The sequence below is a fragment of the Oncorhynchus clarkii genome, chromosome 33, assembly GCF_045791955.1.
Source record: "Oncorhynchus clarkii lewisi isolate Uvic-CL-2024 chromosome 33, UVic_Ocla_1.0, whole genome shotgun sequence".
In the NCBI taxonomy this organism is placed as follows: domain Eukaryota; kingdom Metazoa; phylum Chordata; class Actinopteri; order Salmoniformes; family Salmonidae; genus Oncorhynchus; species Oncorhynchus clarkii.
The window spans coordinates 14,887,862-14,906,146 of NC_092179.1; the positions used below are offsets into that span (position 1 = coordinate 14,887,862).

At 45.9% G+C, this 18,285-nt stretch overlaps 1 protein-coding gene across 10 annotated transcripts in view; it reads right to left on the reverse strand.

The window, feature by feature from the left end:
• LOC139393325 (filamin-C-like) overlaps window positions 1-18,285 on the reverse strand; it is a 90,472-nt gene that overhangs the window by 1,143 nt on the left and 71,044 nt on the right. For 2 of the 10 annotated variants that reach the window (XM_071141889.1, XM_071141884.1), the window contains 26 exons: window positions 15,577-15,750; window positions 14,001-14,163; window positions 13,557-13,717; window positions 12,245-12,412; window positions 12,043-12,166; window positions 11,656-11,812; window positions 10,345-10,534; window positions 10,173-10,196; window positions 9,774-10,021; window positions 9,299-9,391; window positions 8,766-8,865; window positions 8,453-8,593; window positions 8,207-8,335; window positions 6,910-7,083; window positions 6,548-6,709; window positions 6,133-6,336; window positions 4,750-4,902; window positions 4,472-4,594; window positions 3,966-4,220; window positions 3,038-3,307; window positions 2,707-2,844; window positions 2,414-2,529; window positions 1,678-1,810; window positions 1,215-1,391; window positions 748-966; window positions 43-249 (listed from right to left, as the gene is read on the reverse strand). In XM_071141889.1, the coding sequence (XP_070997990.1) occupies window positions 43-249; window positions 748-966; window positions 1,215-1,391; window positions 1,678-1,810; window positions 2,414-2,529; window positions 2,707-2,844; window positions 3,038-3,307; window positions 3,966-4,220; window positions 4,472-4,594; window positions 4,750-4,902; window positions 6,133-6,336; window positions 6,548-6,709; window positions 6,910-7,083; window positions 8,207-8,335; window positions 8,453-8,593; window positions 8,766-8,865; window positions 9,299-9,391; window positions 9,774-10,021; window positions 10,173-10,196; window positions 10,345-10,534; window positions 11,656-11,812; window positions 12,043-12,166; window positions 12,245-12,412; window positions 13,557-13,717; window positions 14,001-14,163; window positions 15,577-15,750 (4,203 nt within the window). Of the gene's footprint in view, window positions 1-42; window positions 250-747; window positions 967-1,214; window positions 1,392-1,677; window positions 1,811-2,413; window positions 2,530-2,706; window positions 2,845-3,037; window positions 3,308-3,944; window positions 4,221-4,471; window positions 4,595-4,749; window positions 4,903-6,132; window positions 6,337-6,547; window positions 6,710-6,909; window positions 7,084-8,206; window positions 8,336-8,452; window positions 8,594-8,765; window positions 8,866-9,298; window positions 9,392-9,773; window positions 10,022-10,172; window positions 10,197-10,344; window positions 10,535-11,655; window positions 11,813-12,042; window positions 12,167-12,244; window positions 12,413-13,556; window positions 13,718-14,000; window positions 14,164-15,576; window positions 15,751-18,285 lie in introns of all 10 variants that reach the window. The other 8 variants (XM_071141887.1, XM_071141883.1, XM_071141890.1 and 5 more) reach the window with 5 other exon arrangements.

Below are 18,285 nucleotides of genomic sequence, written 5' to 3' on the forward strand. Positions count from 1 at the left end.
CTGCGTGTGTGTCTGCGCATGTGTATGACCATCACCTCTCACCTGCATTGCTGCAGTCCACTGTGAAGGTGTTCTTCTGCCCTACAAAGGCCTTTGATAGGCCGGCGCCCCGTGAGACCACCTTACTGGCATCCGAAGAGAACTTAGGGCCATAGGCCACGCCCATCGACGATGACAACGACTTGGTTACTGTCTCCACAAGTACGGACGAAGTTTCATGTAGACTGTGACCACCAGAGAGACGAGCACCTAGAGAGAGAGAGAGAGAGAGAGAGAGAGAAAGAGAGAGAGAGAGGGGAGAGAGAGAGAGGGAGGAGGGAGGGAGAGGGAGCGAGCGAGAGTGGAGAGAAAGAGAGAGAGAGAGAGAGAGAGAGAGAGAAAGAGAGAGAGAGAGAGAGAGAGAGAGAGAGAGAGAGAGAGAGAGAGAAGAGAGAGTGGGGTTGCATAAGAGGGGTTGCGTAAGATCTACAAGAACTGGCGTGTTGCATAATCTCTCCTCATATAAAGCATAAACACACACAGCTTAGGAGCCCTCTGGACAAGTACAGAATGTCCAATATAATAGGAGTGTGTAGAGGCTAGGGACTCTTCCAACTCATTACACCAAGCCTCCACAAGGTCTGAGGACTCTTTAGTAGACCAGTACACACACACACACACACACACTTGCCATCTCTCCATCAACACATTCTAGACTCAACACTGAAACGTTAGTGTCTGGATAGCATTGCTCTATAGAGGACTTACCTGTGACTTTAGCCTTGAAGGGGCTGCCTACGATGTGGGATGGTCCTCCGTATTTGATGGTGATGAGATAGCTGCCGGGGGCCATGGGTGTGTAAGTGACCTTGTAACCCTCGGGACAATCCTGACAGTCCATCTTGACCTTGGACGGCCCATCAATGGTCACTGACAGAGCACCCGACCCCGCATTACACGTGTTCACTACAAAATCTGATGCCACGCCTACAGGAGGGGAGGGGATAGAGATGGACAGGGAAAACGTCCAATCAGAGGGGAATTAGAAGAGACATGTGAGCCAGTATTGGTCATTAAACATTTTGTGTATTTTTCCATACAGTAGCCTATCGGCCTTCTTTGGGTATTTGAAATGACCTAATTACTGAACTGTGTTAAAATTCTAATAAACACATACCATATTTGTCTACCTTATTGTATGTGTTTGTGTGGTTACAACACAATGTCCCTCATACCTGTGGTTCCTCCTTCCAGCCCAGGTCCAAAGGCAGACACCATTCCCGGGTCTCCGACCTGTCCGATCTCTCCCACGCGGATCTTGAAGGGACTACCGGGAATGTGGCTCCCGTTGAAACGCACTTCGATGGAGTGGACTCCGTTCTCCCTCGGGATAAACCGGATGGCGTGCTGGTCTGCAGGGAAACAGGAAGGGGAAGGTTAAAATGGCCGACATTTTACAATATTCACAATCTACTTACTGAACCTTTCATTTAGCAAGACATGCAATTGAGATGAACGTATTTATATTGTAGGATGAGCACCTGGTGCTTTGGTTGTACTAGCCCTCTACTGTAAAACACTTCATTATCAAAGGAATTGAATCGATCTGGTGGAAAAGGCAGTATCTTAGATATTTTCTGTACTGTGTAGTAAGTAGTGAGTTGTTGTATTGTCAGTTTGTTCAGTGCTATGTCTTACCGCTGTCCAGCTCAGTAACATAACACTCCTCTACAGCTCCGGACGGGGTGTGAACCTTAGCATCTATCAACCCCCTCGCCCCGTTCAACTGCACCGCGAACGACGCCTCCTGGCCCACCTTCAATCCCATCTCCTTCAATCACAAAGGTTAAAGGTCAATGATCTAATAAGCCCCATGTGGTCAGACTGATGACAGGGTGTGAGGTAACACATTTCCTCTATAGCAGAAGCATCTAATAATAATTATCCAACCATCTCACCCCCAACTTTAACACACACACACACACACACACACACACACACACACTGCCTGCACATAGATTTCAGAGTAGCCTGACCAATGTATCCACTAATCAAACTATTCATAGCTAATCTAAATTCATTTACAACTCAAATATAGATAACCTTCCGTCTCTGGTTTAAATGAAGAAGAGGTTATGACAGGTGTGTCTGTTCATACAGCAGTGAACTCTGCTCTCTGTATAATACCATTCCAGTCCTCGGTAATGAAGGTGCTAATAATGATAGACATCAGAATAAGGTCAGCAACCTCAGCATCCAGTGTCAAATCAAATCAAATGTTACTGGTCGCATACACATATTTAGTAGATGTTATTGTGGGTGTAGCGAAATGCTTGTGCAATGTCAGAGTCTGGAGTGTTAATAATAATATATAATATACATATATATGTGTGTGTGTGTGTGTGTGTGTGTGTGTGTGTGTGTGTGCTCTAACCTGTAGGCTGGTGACTGTAAGGCGGCGTGCGTTATCAGACAGAGTGGCGATGGGGACTATAAAGGGACTGTCTGGGATGTGCTCATCATTAAACTTAATGGACACCTCATAGTCACCTGGAGAAAGAGAGAGAGAGAGAGAGAGAGAGAGAGAGAGAGAGAGAGAGAGAGAGAGAGAGAGAGAGAGAGAGAGAGAGAGCACATAGTCAACCTTGTGATTTCAGGTGTAGAATATGTCCAGTATGTTGTTGTGTACGTTAGATGAATGTAGCGTGTATAATATGTTGGTCTGACCCGGCTCCTGCACCACATAGGCCACTCCACAGGATCCATCCTTCCTGTCTTCAAAGGTGATCTCTGCCTTACTGGGCCCCTCTACAGCGATGGACAGACCCCCTGCTCCAGCCTCTCTGGTCCAGATACTAAACTCAGCTACAGAGGAACACAGACAGTCAGTTATACAGTATATAGAAAAGGGAAAGACGCATATGGATAGTTTCATTATCTTTATCAAAAGCCCAACATTTAGTGAATGACTTACAAGGCAAGGCTCTCCTATTCAGAAGCTTCAAACCCTGCCTATAACCTTCTAAGAGAGCTCTACTGCCCCCCTCAGCCAACCTACCTGCCACTCCTGCCACTCCTCTATCCAGCCCCGTGCCCCCAGCCCGGACCTTGTGTGCCCCTCCCTCTCCCAGGGGCCCCACAGTGAACTGGAAGGGGCTCCCGGGGACGTGCTGGCCCCGGTACTTGACGTTGACCGTGTGGGGACCCATCTCCTTGGGGATGAAGCGGACGCTGTAGGTGCTGTCCTCGCCGTCGATGATCTCTGCGTCCTCCGTCTTACCCCCCGGACTGGTCACCTGGGCCGTCATCTCCTGGGTCCCCTGGTCACCTGGAGGGGGGAGGGAGAGAAAAAAAAGAGGGAAAGAGAGCGAAAGTAAGGGGGGGGGGGGAATATATGGGAGAGGGAAGAAGAAATAGAGAGAGGAGGAGGAGAGAAGGACAGAAGTAGGAGAAATGATTCAGACAAACTTCAAAATATTGTTCACTCTGTTCACAAACAATCAGGTCGTTAGTAGCGGTAGTGGAGAATCAGAGAGAATCAGAGAGACTGTATGAAGTTAGTCAGACTGAGATGTGGATACAGCTGCGTGTGGATCAGTCTCTGGCTTTGTGTGATGTCAGAGTACGATGGCTGGGTCACAGGGGTGACAGCCATGAACTGCTCAGATTTTCCAGCTCTGCGTTCTCCTTTAAACGCCCTCCTATAAATTCCAATCTGGGAGGAACACGGAGCGACTCCCCAACTCAACACACACGAAGGCACACACATTAATTCATATCCAGAAATGTTACTTACATCATTGCATCATGCATTTTTTTATTCAACTTAATCAAGCAGTAGTTTGACATTTTGTATTCTAGATGTATGTATTAGTCTGGATTAAAACAAAAAGCCAAACTGGACCCTCAACACAAAACACACACATTCCCAATCAATTAATCGGCATTAGACAGGCCTCACACACCCTCTTGTGTCACACACACACCCTCTTGAGACTGTCTGGTAGTGGCTGGTATCCCACTGAAGCCTGTGAGACTCTGACTCCCCAGGAACTCTCCAAACACGTCCCTGAAGGGGTCTCCCCCGACCTGGGTACTCTCCTCCACGCGCACCTCCCGCTTGGTCTCCCCCGCCCTTGTCTTACTAATCTCTGTGCACTCCGTTCGCGTGTACGTGTGACTGCTGCGCGTGAACGTGCGCGTATGCCGCTCCTGGGCCGACACCATCTGGAACCAATTACCTACAAAGGGAGGAAGGGTGGAAGGAGGAGGAGGGAGGGAAGGAGGAAGAAAGAGCAAGAGATGAAAATAGAACTATGCGGTAGGAAGACCAAGCAAGGGGTCACAACAGCTTAAAGGTATGTGAAAGCATGTGACTGTGCAAGGAGAGGAAGACAAGAGAAAAGGAGGGATGGTAGATAGAAAGGAGGAGAGCCAGTGGGCTTTTTGGAATCCCAATCCTGGACCACACACAGACCATAACGGTTCTCACCTGGTATTTTGAGGTTGAGGTTACAGGTGCTGCCCACAGTAGCAATGGATGGAGCATGTCTCTTCCTGGTGATGCTCTCCTTCACCCTGCCCTCACCACACACCTTCACTGTGAAAGGACTTCCTGTGGGTTAGACCAATTACAGCCAGTCAGGAACCCAAATCAGACAAAAAAATGCAAGACCACCCATAGCAAGATAAGTCTGTTTAGACAGGAGCTGAATTGTATACAGGCATGTTGTAAGACACCCGAGGCCGCCGGAGGCCCCCTGAACTCACCTGGAATGTGCTGGTCGGCGAACTTGATGTTGATGATGTAATTTCCTGGTTCAGTGGGACAGTAGGTCACCTTACAGGTACCATCCTCCACATCCTCACAGTTAATATCCACCTTACTGGGACCCTCGATAGACAGACCCAGACCACCATAACCTGATAGAGAGAAGAGGGAGGGAGGGAGAGAGAGAGACATGAAAAGAGTAGAGAGATTAGATAGTGAGACATGAGAGAGGAGAAAGATGGGGAGAAAGATGTCACAGTGAGTGTTGGTTACACCAGTCATATCCACATTGTAATGGAAAACTGTAATTTATACAGTCATTTTGAGTATTATTAACAGTAAAATACGTGAAACATTTTACTGCAGTAAATGATGGTCCACTGTGGGAACATTTTGTGGGCAGGGAAATTATTGCTGTATTTTGAATGGTACACTGTAAAAACCATAACTTGTTTTTACAGTAACTTACTGGCAGCTTGTTACCTGTAAATTACTGTAAAAAAAATAACAGTATGTTATTGTAAAAAAAGCACTTACCGTAAAAACAATTTGAGTTTTTTAAAGTGTACTGTAATTCTATCCCACAGAATACAGTACCGTACTGGATTTGTGGAGTGCCAAAAAGCTTTTGACCACTAGTGCGTGCACTGCATTGCTGATTCTGTCTCATTAACATATTTGAGGCGTAAGAGGCTATATTTGTTGCACCCATTAGTAGAAATACTGTACTAACTTAACCTGCATGTGGCATTAGTGCCCCATCAATTTAAAAGGTATAGGGCACAGATTGGAGTGGCAGCAAGTCTTAAACCATAATGATTGAGCATTTTGCCATGTCCTTTTGGTCTGTTTTGCCGTGTGTGTTCACTGCCATTTTAGAAGCCTTTGTTAAGACCTCTAGAAGAGCAACTGATATAAAACACCAAATATTCATTAATGTGCTGTAAAGTGAACACATTACCAAGCAGCCAATCTCTTTACACCAATCCCATGTAATTACAGTCAAATACTGTCAAATACAAACCCTAATGCCCTCAACGAATTTCATCCATCTATTCATTCATTACGATTACAGTAGCATTTACTTTTTTGCAGTATAATACAAACAATTCTACGGTATTGTACTGTGTGTCAATACGCAGTGCTTGCTTTGATACAGGTTTAGATTAAAATAGGTGTACTGCAATATGAAATACAGTAACTTACTTGACAATGAGCTGCCTGCAAGTTACTGACAAATTCACGGCAACCCTTTTACAGTGCATACACAGCAAAAACTATTAACTTAAATCTTCTGAACGTCTAAAGTTGAATATTATCTTAACCCTCTATCATGTTCAATAGTAACTTGTCGCAATGAATACCAATGAAAACACCCTCACCTGCGTTCCTGGTGTCAACTATGAACTCAGCCACCTCAAAAATGTGTCCCTCCACCAGTCCCTGGCCAAACACTTTGACCTTGCAGGCGTCCCCGATCTCTGACTGACCCACCATGATCTTGAAGGGGCTGTTGGTCACGTGAGTCCCATTCTTCTTCACACTCACAACATGCTCCCCTACCTCCTTAGGAGTAAATGAGATACCTAGAGGGGAGGACGGATAGAGGAGAATGCAATCAGGTACATGGAATGACTATATCTGTGCCTCTATGGTATAAACATATACATGTTTACCCTTGCTGCCATCTTACCAGGTCTCTTTCGAAACAAAAAAAAAGAGGTTTACAGAACTTTGTGTTACTGACTAAATAATAGATTGATAAACTTTGGGACCCGGGCCTGGTAAGTGGCTCACCGATGTGTCGATTGGGCAGTCTCTTGAGGAGGCAGGGTTCCTCGTTGCCCGACGGTGCTCTGATGCTCGCTGTCAGGCTGGTCAAGTCTGTCTCTGAGATCTTCAATGACACGTCTGTTGCCGTGCCAACATTGAGCTGGGATGTCCTCATAGTGTCATCTCCTACAGGGGAGAGAAGGACATAAAAGAACAAAGAGAATGAAGGAGAGAAAATGAAAACGAATTCCTGCATTTAATGAATACAACCTTAATAAATAAATAAAATCTTGCTCTAGCCTCGTTGCATATTACAAACTCTCTCGCTCTCTCTCTCTCTCTCTCTCTCTCTCTCTCTCTCTCTCACACACACACATAGTCATTACCTGTGATCTTGGCAGTGTAGGGGCTGCCGGCGATGTGTTTGTTGTCAAACTTGACGATGATGTTGTAGTCTCCTGGCACAGTGGGAAGGTAGGACACAGTACAGGTTCCATCCTTGTTGTCCTTACAGTTGATCTCTGCCTTAGAGGGACCCTCCACCGCCAGGGACAGACCACCTAGACATGAGAGGAGAGAGGGAGAAAGACAGGAAGAGAGAAAGTAGGAATAGCAGAAGAGAGGAGAGATGGGGGAATGTAGGAGGAGACAAAGGGTGAGAGAAGGATGGAGGAAAATCAGGCAAGGGAAAGGGATTGTTCCTGTTTGGCCCTGTCCGGGGGTGTCCTCGGATGGGGCCACAGTGTCTCCTGACCCCTCCTGTCTCAGCCTCCAGTATTTATGCTGCAGTAGTTTATGTGTCGGGGGGCGAGGGTCAGTTTGTTATATCTGGAGTACTTCTCCTGTCCTATTCGGTGTCCTGTGTGAATCTAAGTGTGCGTTCTCTAATTCTCTCCTTCTCTCTTTCTTTCTCTCTCTCGGAGGACCTGAGCCCTAGGACCATGCCCCAGGAATACCTGACATGATGTCTCCTTGCTGTCCCCAGTCCACCTGACCGTGCTGCTGCTCCAGTTTAAACTGTTCTGCCTTATTATTATTCGACCATGCTGGTCATTTATGAACATTTGAACATCTTGGCCATGTTCTGTTATAATCTCCACCCGGCACAGCCAGAAGAGGACTGGCCATCCCACATATGCTCTCTCTAATTCTCTCTTTCTTTCTCTCTCTCGGAGGACCTGAGCCCTAGGACCATGCCCCAGGAATACCTGACATGATGTCTCCTTGCTGTCCCCAGTCCACCTGACCGTGCTGCTGCTCCAGTTTAAACTGTTCTGCCTTATTATTATTCGACCATGCCGGTCATTTATGAACATTTGAACATCTTGGCCATGTTCTGTTATAATCTCCACCCGGCACAGCCAGAAGAGGACTGGCCACCCCACATAGCCTGGTTCCTCTCTAGGTTTCTTCCTAGGTTTTGGCCTTTCTAGGGAGTTTTTCCTAGCCACCGTGCTTCTACACCTGCATTGCTTGCTGTTTGGGGTTTTAGGCTGGGTTTCTGTACAGCACTTTGAGATATCAGCTGATGTACGAAGGGCTATATAATTAATTTGATTTGATTTGATTTGATTTTGAAGACTTTGAGAATTGCTGAATGCCATGTTTAATACCATGATAGAATTTGACCATAGCACAGTAGTGGCACAAATCAGTGTGGTATTGTTTGGTTCAGTTCCTTACCTTCCCCTGCATCCTTGGTGACGATGGTGAAGGTGGCAGGTTTGTTGACCATGCCGTGACTCAGACCAGGACCATAGGCTGTCACATGACCACTATTGATGGCATCTACATAGAACTGGAGGGGACTTCCTGTGATGGAACAGCATGAAACAGCATATTATGGATCTACTTCCTGTATGGAATTAGACTCTGTGTGTGTGTATGTGTGTGTGTGTGTGTGTGTGTTTTTCTCTATGCAATATGTACCTGGGATGTGGTTTCCATCATATTTGATGTCCATCTCGTGCAGGCCTTTCTCTGTAGGGGCGTACTTCACTGTGACTGTCCCATCCTTGTTGTCTGTGATGTTAGGACGGGCTGTCTTACCTGAGGGCATACGTACCTCACCTGGAAACACACACACACACACACACACACACACACACACACACACACACACACACACACACACACACACACACACACACACACACACACACACACAGGTAAGTTATTATCATACATATCACAGCAAACACCACACACACACACACACTGTCAGACATCAGTTAAATCTCACCTGTGATCTCTCCCTTCTGAACGGTGAACGGAATGACCAGGTTGAAGGGGCGGAGCATAGGCTCCATGATATCGCCGGTGGTGACTGGCTCCTCTGTGGCCTATGAAAGGGAAATGGTTCAATTAACATTAGCATTGGCATTCTGGTCTATATCTCTGCTCAGGGATAGTACGAGGGGATGGAGGTGAAAGCACAAGCCCAGGCATAGGCCTTGACTCTGGGCAGACAGGACAGGTGAGAGTCCAGGCTTTGAAGGCCTGAGAGATGATCAAGATAAGCTGAAAGAAAAACAGTCAAAGCAATGCAAAGCGACTCATGCACACAAAACAGAGACATACAAAAGCAATGGCCGTCGCCATAAAGGAGACAAGCAAAACAAAAATGAAGTGGACATACAATGATTTTCAACACAGAGGTTTTTGAGATGTACATGGAAAGCAAAGTAGGAATCATGGTGTTGGGATATGAAGGAGGTGGGTGAGCTGAAGGAGAGAGTGGAGGTGAGGTGGAGGTAATTGCTGGCGGGTTTATACCCAGTGAGGGGGGTAGCCCTGGTAGGCCTGGTAGGGCTGTTGTAACTGGAGCTTGTCACACGGTTCCTCTATTATAGGGACGGTATCACTGGCCTGGTGGGGAGGGTAAGTCACACGTTTAGGAAAACTTCATAGAAATCGACTAATTACTCATCATATTTCTATGGGGAACTTACAAATCATCATGCACACACAGTTATAGTAATCCTCCAAGGATTAGCGTAGGCTCATGTAAGTAGCAAACCGTGCACATCTCATGTACTGTCACATGACATGAGTCAAACCTACTGTATCTGAACCAGCCTAGAGGTCACACAACATTGTGTCATACCATAGCGTTACAGAAGACATTCAATGAATGAAACACATTTATGGCAACACTGTGACAAAAAAAACCTACACTTTCCCAACAAATTCAGGTAAGGACTACAGTACCCATGATTCCGTGTGTACTGTAGTATCAGAAAGTACTCACCACCACGTGGAAGGGGCTGTTTGGAATGTGTTCTCCTCCAAAGCGGATGGTGATGACGTATTTCCCGGGTTCCGGAGCCGTGTAATAGATGTCAAACGTTCCGTCGGAATTCTCCACCACGTCCACGTCTAGCTCGGCCCCATCTGGCGTCGACACCTTACAGGTCACCTTCCCCTTCCCAGCAGCTTTTGCGTCCACGGTGATGACGGTCTCCTCGCCGATCTGGATGGTGGGTCCGAGGCCTGAACCTGTCGAGAATGATGGACATGTAAGGAGACCATACAGAACTACAGAAACTATCCCGTCATCACAAACATCAAGTTAATATAATCATGTGCTGTTCATATATTGGTGTACATGCTAGTTTTCAGAAGAATGATCATGTTAAGAAATGCTCACCCAATCCATGTCCTCCAATGGAAACTGTAGATAGAAAGTAAATGGTGCCTCATTAATGTGGCATCATGGGCTAAAACCCACCAAAGCTACTTCATCAGAGCAATGATTATCCAGGCCTTCCTTTCTTCATAGATACATACAGTACAGATATACATGTAGTCCTCTCACTGACCTGTGACCAGACACTTGCTGGCGTCTCCACTGGGCAGGGCATGGATACGATAGGGTGAGTAGGGAATCTCGTCTCCTCCATACTTGATGGTGATGGTGTAGCGCCCTGCCATGTCAGGTACATAGGACACTGTGTACGTCCCATCTCTGTTGTCACGGATGTTGGCCTTTTTCGGCTTGCCTTCTGGGTCCTACAGGTGTAGGGATACAAACCACATTAGCCAATTAGCCAAACCCAATGGAGGTCAGTCCACACAGACTGGTGAGGAGGGACATTGAGGGGATGGAAAATGTTTGTCTTTCATTGGCTGTGTACTGCTGTTTAGGAGAACCGTTCACTTCCAAACATCCAAGAGATCCCTGTTCCTCCCAGTTCCTCCTCCAGGTTTTTGATGTGTGCTGTCCCAACTCGTCACAGCACCGAACTTGTTTCAGTGAAGTTTCAGCCAGGGAGCAAGTTAATCCGTTGTTTATGCATTGTTTTAACTTTAGTCTACAATGCCTTTTTATCTGGTCTACAATGCCTTTTTATCTGGTCTACAATGCCTTTTTATCTGGTCTACAATGCCTTTTTATCTGGTCTACAATGCCTTTTTATCTGGTCTACAATGCCTTTTTATCTGGTCTACATTGCCTTTTTATCTGGTCTACAATGCCTTTTTATCTGGTCTACAATGCCTTTTTATCTGGTCTACAATCCCTTGTTCTCCTACATAGACTGGCTTCTCTCCTCTCTCACAGTAAGAAGAGAGCAGAGTGAAAAGAGACATAGAGAAGACAAAATACTCCTCCCGGGGTCCTCAGCAAGTACAAAAAAGACAAGGGGAAAAGGAACGAGGGGACTAGGGAAGAAAGGGACGAAAAGGGAACAAGAGGGCGAGGGGAGACGACAGACAGCGAGAAGGGTGAAAGAGAAGAGAGCAGGCCTTATGGAGCCTTTCTTAAGAATACTGAAGGGTATGGTCCCCTTGACTATATGCTTCTCCCATACCCTCCTGCCCCAGTCCTCCACAAACACTGAGGCCTCGCGCCTGGACCCATCCGGACCCTGCAGACAAGTCAACAGGCAGACACGTCACAGCCACAACCCAACCACATCCCAGATCAGGGGAGTTGGTGTTTGGGTTTTTTATTAAACACACAATAAGAAAATAAGGTAGAAATGTCAAAATTGGTAACAAGCATGAATCATAACAGCAAGATTGAAGAGATGTTTATCATCTTAAGGTTAAAGAAAAAGAAATGGAGGTTCTCTTCTGTCTATGACAGTTTCCTGTCTAGAGAGGAAGTGACAGAGGCGGAGGTGACTCACCAGTATCTGCACAGTGAGCAGGCCTTCGCCAGCATCGCGGGCATCGATGGTGAACTCCACAGGCAGGCTGGCAGGCACACCCTGGGCATTCAAACCTGGCCCACTGGCACGCACCTTACTGGCATCATGAGCAGGCAATGTCTTGATCTTATACGGACTGCAGAGAGAGGAAAAATAAACATCATTTGAGAGAAAGGATTGTTTATGAAAGATCAAGATTTAAATCTCTCAAGGATTTAAATGTTTCAGTTCAACTGAATTTCCACTTCAAGACAGGAAAAGAGGAACAATAGAGAATGACAGAGGGATGAAATTATTGTGTATTCAGTACAAAGATTTGATGGAAACATGTGATCACAGTTTGGTTCCTCCTCCTGCTGTTCTGACCTGCGAGGAACCTCCTGGTCAGCGTACTTCACACACACGGTGTACGGGCCGTCCTTGGCCGGGGTGTAGGTCGCTGTGTGTGTTCCGTCTCCGTTATCCGTGATGTTCACTGGCTCAGCCACTCCTGAAGTGGGAAGTAATTCAATATTGACCACAGTCTGAAAAGTTTAAGGAGGGGTCGGGGTCTCTCTCTCTCTCTCACCAGTAGGTCCGTACAGCACCACTCCCAGAGGGGCGAGGCCAGCCTTGCTGGTGTCCACCGTGAAGGTCTGAGGAACACGGGCTCTGACTCCACTACCCAGCCCTGGGCCTGAACACCTCACCTTACTTGGGTCCACCAGCTCTCTCACTGGCACACGGAAAGGACTCCCTGCAACACACACAGGCAGGAGTCTATTGGAATTATACACGTATAGGTATACATTGCATGTGTACATTGATGAGTATTCATTTGTTTACGTACTTCTTTGAAAGCCCAGACCAAGCAAAACATTCTCATTACATACTTGTAGCATGTGTTATACAGGCCCTGCATTGCCAAGATATTTGAAAGCTCTAACAATGGAAATACATGTCCTCAAATATGGAAGGCAGGCAAGAGAAGATGAGATCAGATGGGACCATTCTAGCCAAAGAGAGAGCAGATATATGTGTAAACAATAGGCCATAGAAATTCAAAGAAAATCATAGTACCAATAATTGCTTCTAATAAAACAGATGTATGTCCTTGAAGGGTCATTTAGTTGCTAAAGGCAGCCTCCAGTACCCTGGCCGGCCTTCAGCTTGAGTTATTCATTGAGGGGGAGCACTGAGTTAGCCTGCAACATCACTTCCTGGAGTAGCTTAAACTGTGCATGTTATGTCTCCATGACATAGGAATGAATGGTGTCACGTGATCAATGGTTTTGTCCATTCATATATACAGTCATTGGGAAGCCCTCAATGGCAATGTCCATGCTAAAACTGGTTATATCCATGATGACTCCTCTATTTCTATGACATGCACAACTCCAATAAAAAATATTTTACAAAGTTGCCAAAATGCCACGTGCGTCCACATCTTTAAAAAAAAAAAAGTGTTTAACTAGGCAAGTTAATTAAGAACAAATTCTTATTTACAATGATGATCTACACCGGCCAAACATCATTAATAACAACCTTGCCATTACGAAACTTCTATTTGATCAAATAAGCCTCACCTAGCAAATTAGAGATAAACTCTCTCATTGACTCTCCTCACTTCGTGGGCTTATTTTCATGGACAGAGTTTGGGCGGAGTAGACCTCTCGCTTCACCTCTTCCTCTCTGACCAAGCAAAACATTCCCATTCCATACTTATAGCATGTGGTATATACAGGTCTAGTGTACATTGATACACGTTCCTTTTAGAAAGCCGAGACCAATCAAAACATCTTCCATGACACTAACACTCTTTATCAACCAATCATGAAGAGTTTAAATTCTTTCCAACAGGAAGTGAAGGAGCTCTCAGAAGAAGTGACATCATAAAGTACCTGGGATGGGCAAGCCTCCGAAGGTAATGTTGACATCATAGTCTCCCGGGGTGAAGGGGATGTACTCCACACTGCAGCTGCCATCTTTATTGTCCTTACAGGACATCTTAGCTTCTGACGGACCCTCGATGGCCAGGCCCAGACCCCCTGTACCAGCACCCCTAGAGGGGGAGGGAGGGAGAGAGGGGGACAGAAAGAGAGAGGGATGGTGAAGAGGAAGGAGAGAATAATGTTTTCCAGTATCTCATAACTGAGATGTTGTTTTTTGCCACACCATTTAACCTTTCTCCCCCTACTTATACCCCATTTCTCATTTTCACCCCAGTTTGTGCCCAGTGTGTACCCCCTGAACAGATTGACAGAAGGATGCAGTGTACATCTCTGATGGAAGCCTTATGTTCTACATGGTAATGATGATGATTAAGTAAGTAAGTAAGTTAGTACCTGGTTTCCACGGTGAAGCGGTTGGGTTTGTTGACCAGGCCCTCCTCCAGACCAGGGCCGTAGGCTCTGACACGGCTTGGGTCACAACCCTCCGTTACCGGGACACGGAACGGACTGTTAGGCACCACCACATCATCATACAGCACCTCTATCAGGTGCATCCCTGAACACACACAAGCAGTGAGAGAACACACACACAGTACACACACACACACACACACACACACACACACACACACACACACACACAGACACAAAAGCACATTTGACTACTTTCTTTTGAAACTAGTGTGACCAAAAAACCCAAACTCAACAGTGAATCACTGTGGCCATTGCTAGAGGAATACTGATTAGATTACTAAACTGCTACAATAAACTGTGTGTGTGTGTGTGTGTGTGTGTGTGTGTGTGTGTGTGTGTGTGTGTGTGTGTGTGTGTGTGTGTGTGTGTGTGTGTGTGTGTGAGTGTGTGTGTGTGTGTGTCTGACTTTCTTCATGAAAAGTCCATGTCAGAGAGCCACAAGGTTGCGTATTTCTGTCCCCAATTCAGCGGGTTGAGGCCTGGACGTAAAAGGCATCCCCTATTAGTGGAAAACCATCTGCCCTCCCTCTGTAGACAGTCACCGGCTACTAATACCTTACTTCCCCCAGACCTCTCTCTCTATCTCCCTCTCTATATCCCTCTATCCCTCCACCTCTCTCTCTCTGGGAGCAGATTCAGTTCCAGCTTCTATTCATTCATTGTTATAATGTTCTTTTTTTGCCTTTCTCCCTTTCTGTCTTTCTCCCTAGCTCATCACTCTTTCTCTCCCCCTCTCTACCTTAACTTCCCTCTTTCTTTCTGTTCTGTGTGTCTCTCCCATCTTCTCTCTCTCTTTTCCAAGTAATCTCAACGTGTGTGCTCTCTTTCCCCCTCGTGTCCACAACAGCCGGGGCCTAAATATACATCAACCCCCTCCCACTTCTCTCGAACTCCTCTCGTATCTCCAGCCAGGGCCTGTATACACAAATGATATCACAGTAGGAGTGCTGATCTCCGATCAGATCCCCCCCCCCCAAACTGATCCTATATCAGTGTTCCTACTCATAGCCACTTGGTGAATATGGGCCAAGGGGCCTACACTGGGAGAAATCACACTGCTTCCTGGCAGGCTAGAGTATGTTAAAGTCATGAAGGGCAGAACAGCTGAGCTCAGCTCTTTTCCCCCTGGCTAAGGGGGAGGGAAAACAGTTAGTTTTATGAAAGCCACAAGGTTTATTTTTTGGGAATTACGACATGTGGCGCTGGAAAAACATTCACAAACAGGGTGAGCACCAAGGCTACCCAGACTCCCTCACTGCAGGCCTCAAGAGGGGCTATAAGCCAATCAGACGGGTGTACTGAGGCGGCTCTGGGCTCATTCAAGTACAATAAAATCCAAGGCAATCTAATGACTTTCCTATGAGTTTTGGCTTCATATATGGCAGATAATACATTGTGCCTGATATTCTGCTTCATCCATCATAATGTTCTCTAGATAGAATGTACATCACATTATTGGTGCAGTTGCATGACTCAGCACATTCAGAGCCTTTACCATCCTCATAGGCAGCGTATTCCACTCTATAGGTGCCTTCTCCCTTGTCAGTGATGTAGGCGTCTGTGTTGGCGCCTGAGGGGTTGACGATGCGGGCCTTGACATGGCTGCCCCCGGTCTTGCTCTTGGCACGGGCATCCACGATGAAATGGGTGGTCACCTCCCTCAGGACCCCTGTGGACAACACAGATGCAATATATATGTGGAGTTTGGTTGTTTTGTCTGTCTCTAGTGATGTGTCTGTCTGGCTGGCTGCCTGTCTGTCTGCACCTCTGTCTTTGTCCCTCGTTCTCTGATCCACAGGAGGTTGGTGGCACCTTCATTTGGGAGAACGGGCTTGTGGAAATGACTGGACGGAATCAGTGGAATGGTATCATATACATCAAACACAGTTTCCATGTGATTGATGCCATTCCATTTGCTCCGTTCTGGCCATTATTATGAGCCGTTCTCCTCTCAGCAGCCTCCTGCACTCTGATCGCAATTATTTTCTCTCTATGTGATAGACACACATTTCTCTTTCTCTCTCTCTTCCCCCTGTCTATCTCTAACTTTTCCCTTGGGATCTAAGCTGAGACTAATTCGACAGCAGGTCTGTCTGAGTTAACACAAACCTCCATTGACAGCCGCACGTCTGCAGTATCAATTCCACTGGCTTTAAAAGCCCAGCCAATCACTGCCAATCAGGAACACAACCAACCAATCACAAAGCAATCACAACCCCTCACAGTCAGACATGGCCAATCAGGATCGTCCAAGTCTAATCAAAGCCAGACAGGGCTGTGCAGGGCAGTAATGTCAGTCAAGCTGTGGTCAGGTCGCTACGGCTAATCGTCAGTTTATTTTCCTTCCTCTACGGACAGAAAGAGATAGGGGAGAGAGAATAGGAGTGGGAGAGAAAAGACAGAGAGAGAGAGAGAGAGAGAGAGAGAGAGAGAAAGAGATAAGGAGAGAGAGAGAGAGAGAGAGAGAGAGAGAGAGAGAGAGAGAGAGAATTTATCAAATGCACAGACCACAAATTTAGCACTGCCACACTCCATTAACCAAGTTTAGAGTGTAGGCTATTCCCCTGACATCTGGAACCAAGGACTAAAAATGGAGGCAAATTTGTTCCAAACAATTACCGTGGCATTTGTGTCAACAGAAACCTGGCAAAAATACTCTACTACACAATGTTCTGAGCAAAAATCTAATTGAATTCCTACCAAATGATCAAACTTCAGACCACATGTATACCCTCCACATGGATACCCTCCACATGGATACCCTCCACATGTATACCCTCCACATGTATACCCTCCACATGGATACCCTCCACATGGATACCCTCCACATGGATACCCTCCACATGTATACCCTCCACATGGATACCCTCCACATGGATACCCTCCACATGGATACCCTCCACATGGATACCCTCCACATGTATACCCTCCACACCCTAAATGTTAAACATGAGAATCAAAACAAAACATTTCTCCTGCTTTGTGGATTTCCAAAAAGCCTTAGATTCACTTTTGGCATGAAGACATTTTTCTCAAATGAATAGAAAGTGGTGTGAGTAGAAAAGCATACTGTGTGACGTCATCAAATCAATGTGTAGAAATAACAACTGTGCAGTCAAAATTGGAAATAAACATACACATTTATTTCCCCAAGGACGCAGAGGGAAACAGTTGAACAACCGAAGCTCAAGTCTATTTAATATTTTTTTTTTAAACTAGAACAATCAACAGCCCACGGTCTCACTCTTAACAACACAGAAATAAAATGCCTCCTGTATGCAGACATGGTGCTGCTGTCCCCCGCAAAATATGAGTTACAGCAACAACTAGATTATCTGCAACAGTTCTGTCAGACCTGGTCCCTGACAGTCAATCAACAAATATTCTATCCAGATGTATCTGCAACAGTTCTGTCAGACCTGGTCCCTGACAGTCAATCTCAAAAAGACAAATATTCTATCCAGATGTCAGGGAAAACTGATATCCATTTTTACTGGGCTCCACAGTGACCTTCAACCTGGCTGTGAATTAACTTGAAGACAAAGCAAGGTAGGGCTTTCTCTGTCATTAAAATATCTATCAAATTAAACATCAAAAATTTGGATTTGGCTCAAAATATTCAAATCAACAACAGAAACAATTGCACTATATGGCAGGGAAGTGTGGGGTCCGCTTCTAAAACAAGAATTTGACAAATGGGACAAACGCCCAATTGAAACACTGCATGAGGATTCTCTAAGATCATCCTAAGAGTACAGAGAAAAACTATAAACAACGCATGCAGAGCAGAATTAGGCCAATTCCCTCTTCTGATTGATATCCAAAAAAAGACCTACCAAATGATATAATCATTTCTTAACAAGTGACCCCGCTCATACCACTAAAAAGCCCTCAACTGTCAGGTGACCACAGAGAAGAGTCTCGTCAGCCAGGTGGTCCTGAGGCTCAATTCACTAACCACTACCAACCCAACAAATCCTCCGGACAGCCCTCAGAAAATCTGGCCCAACCACATTATCCCAGAGCAAAAATAAAAATATCACCAATTGGGAAAACCCCCCACAAATAATCAAAGTAAACTTCAATGCTATTTAGTTCGAAACAAACAGTACACAGTGGCAGACTATCTGACTATCTGAAAACTGAGGAAAACACTAACTACTGCATGTACAGACTGAGTGAGCACAGCCTGGCCATAGAGACC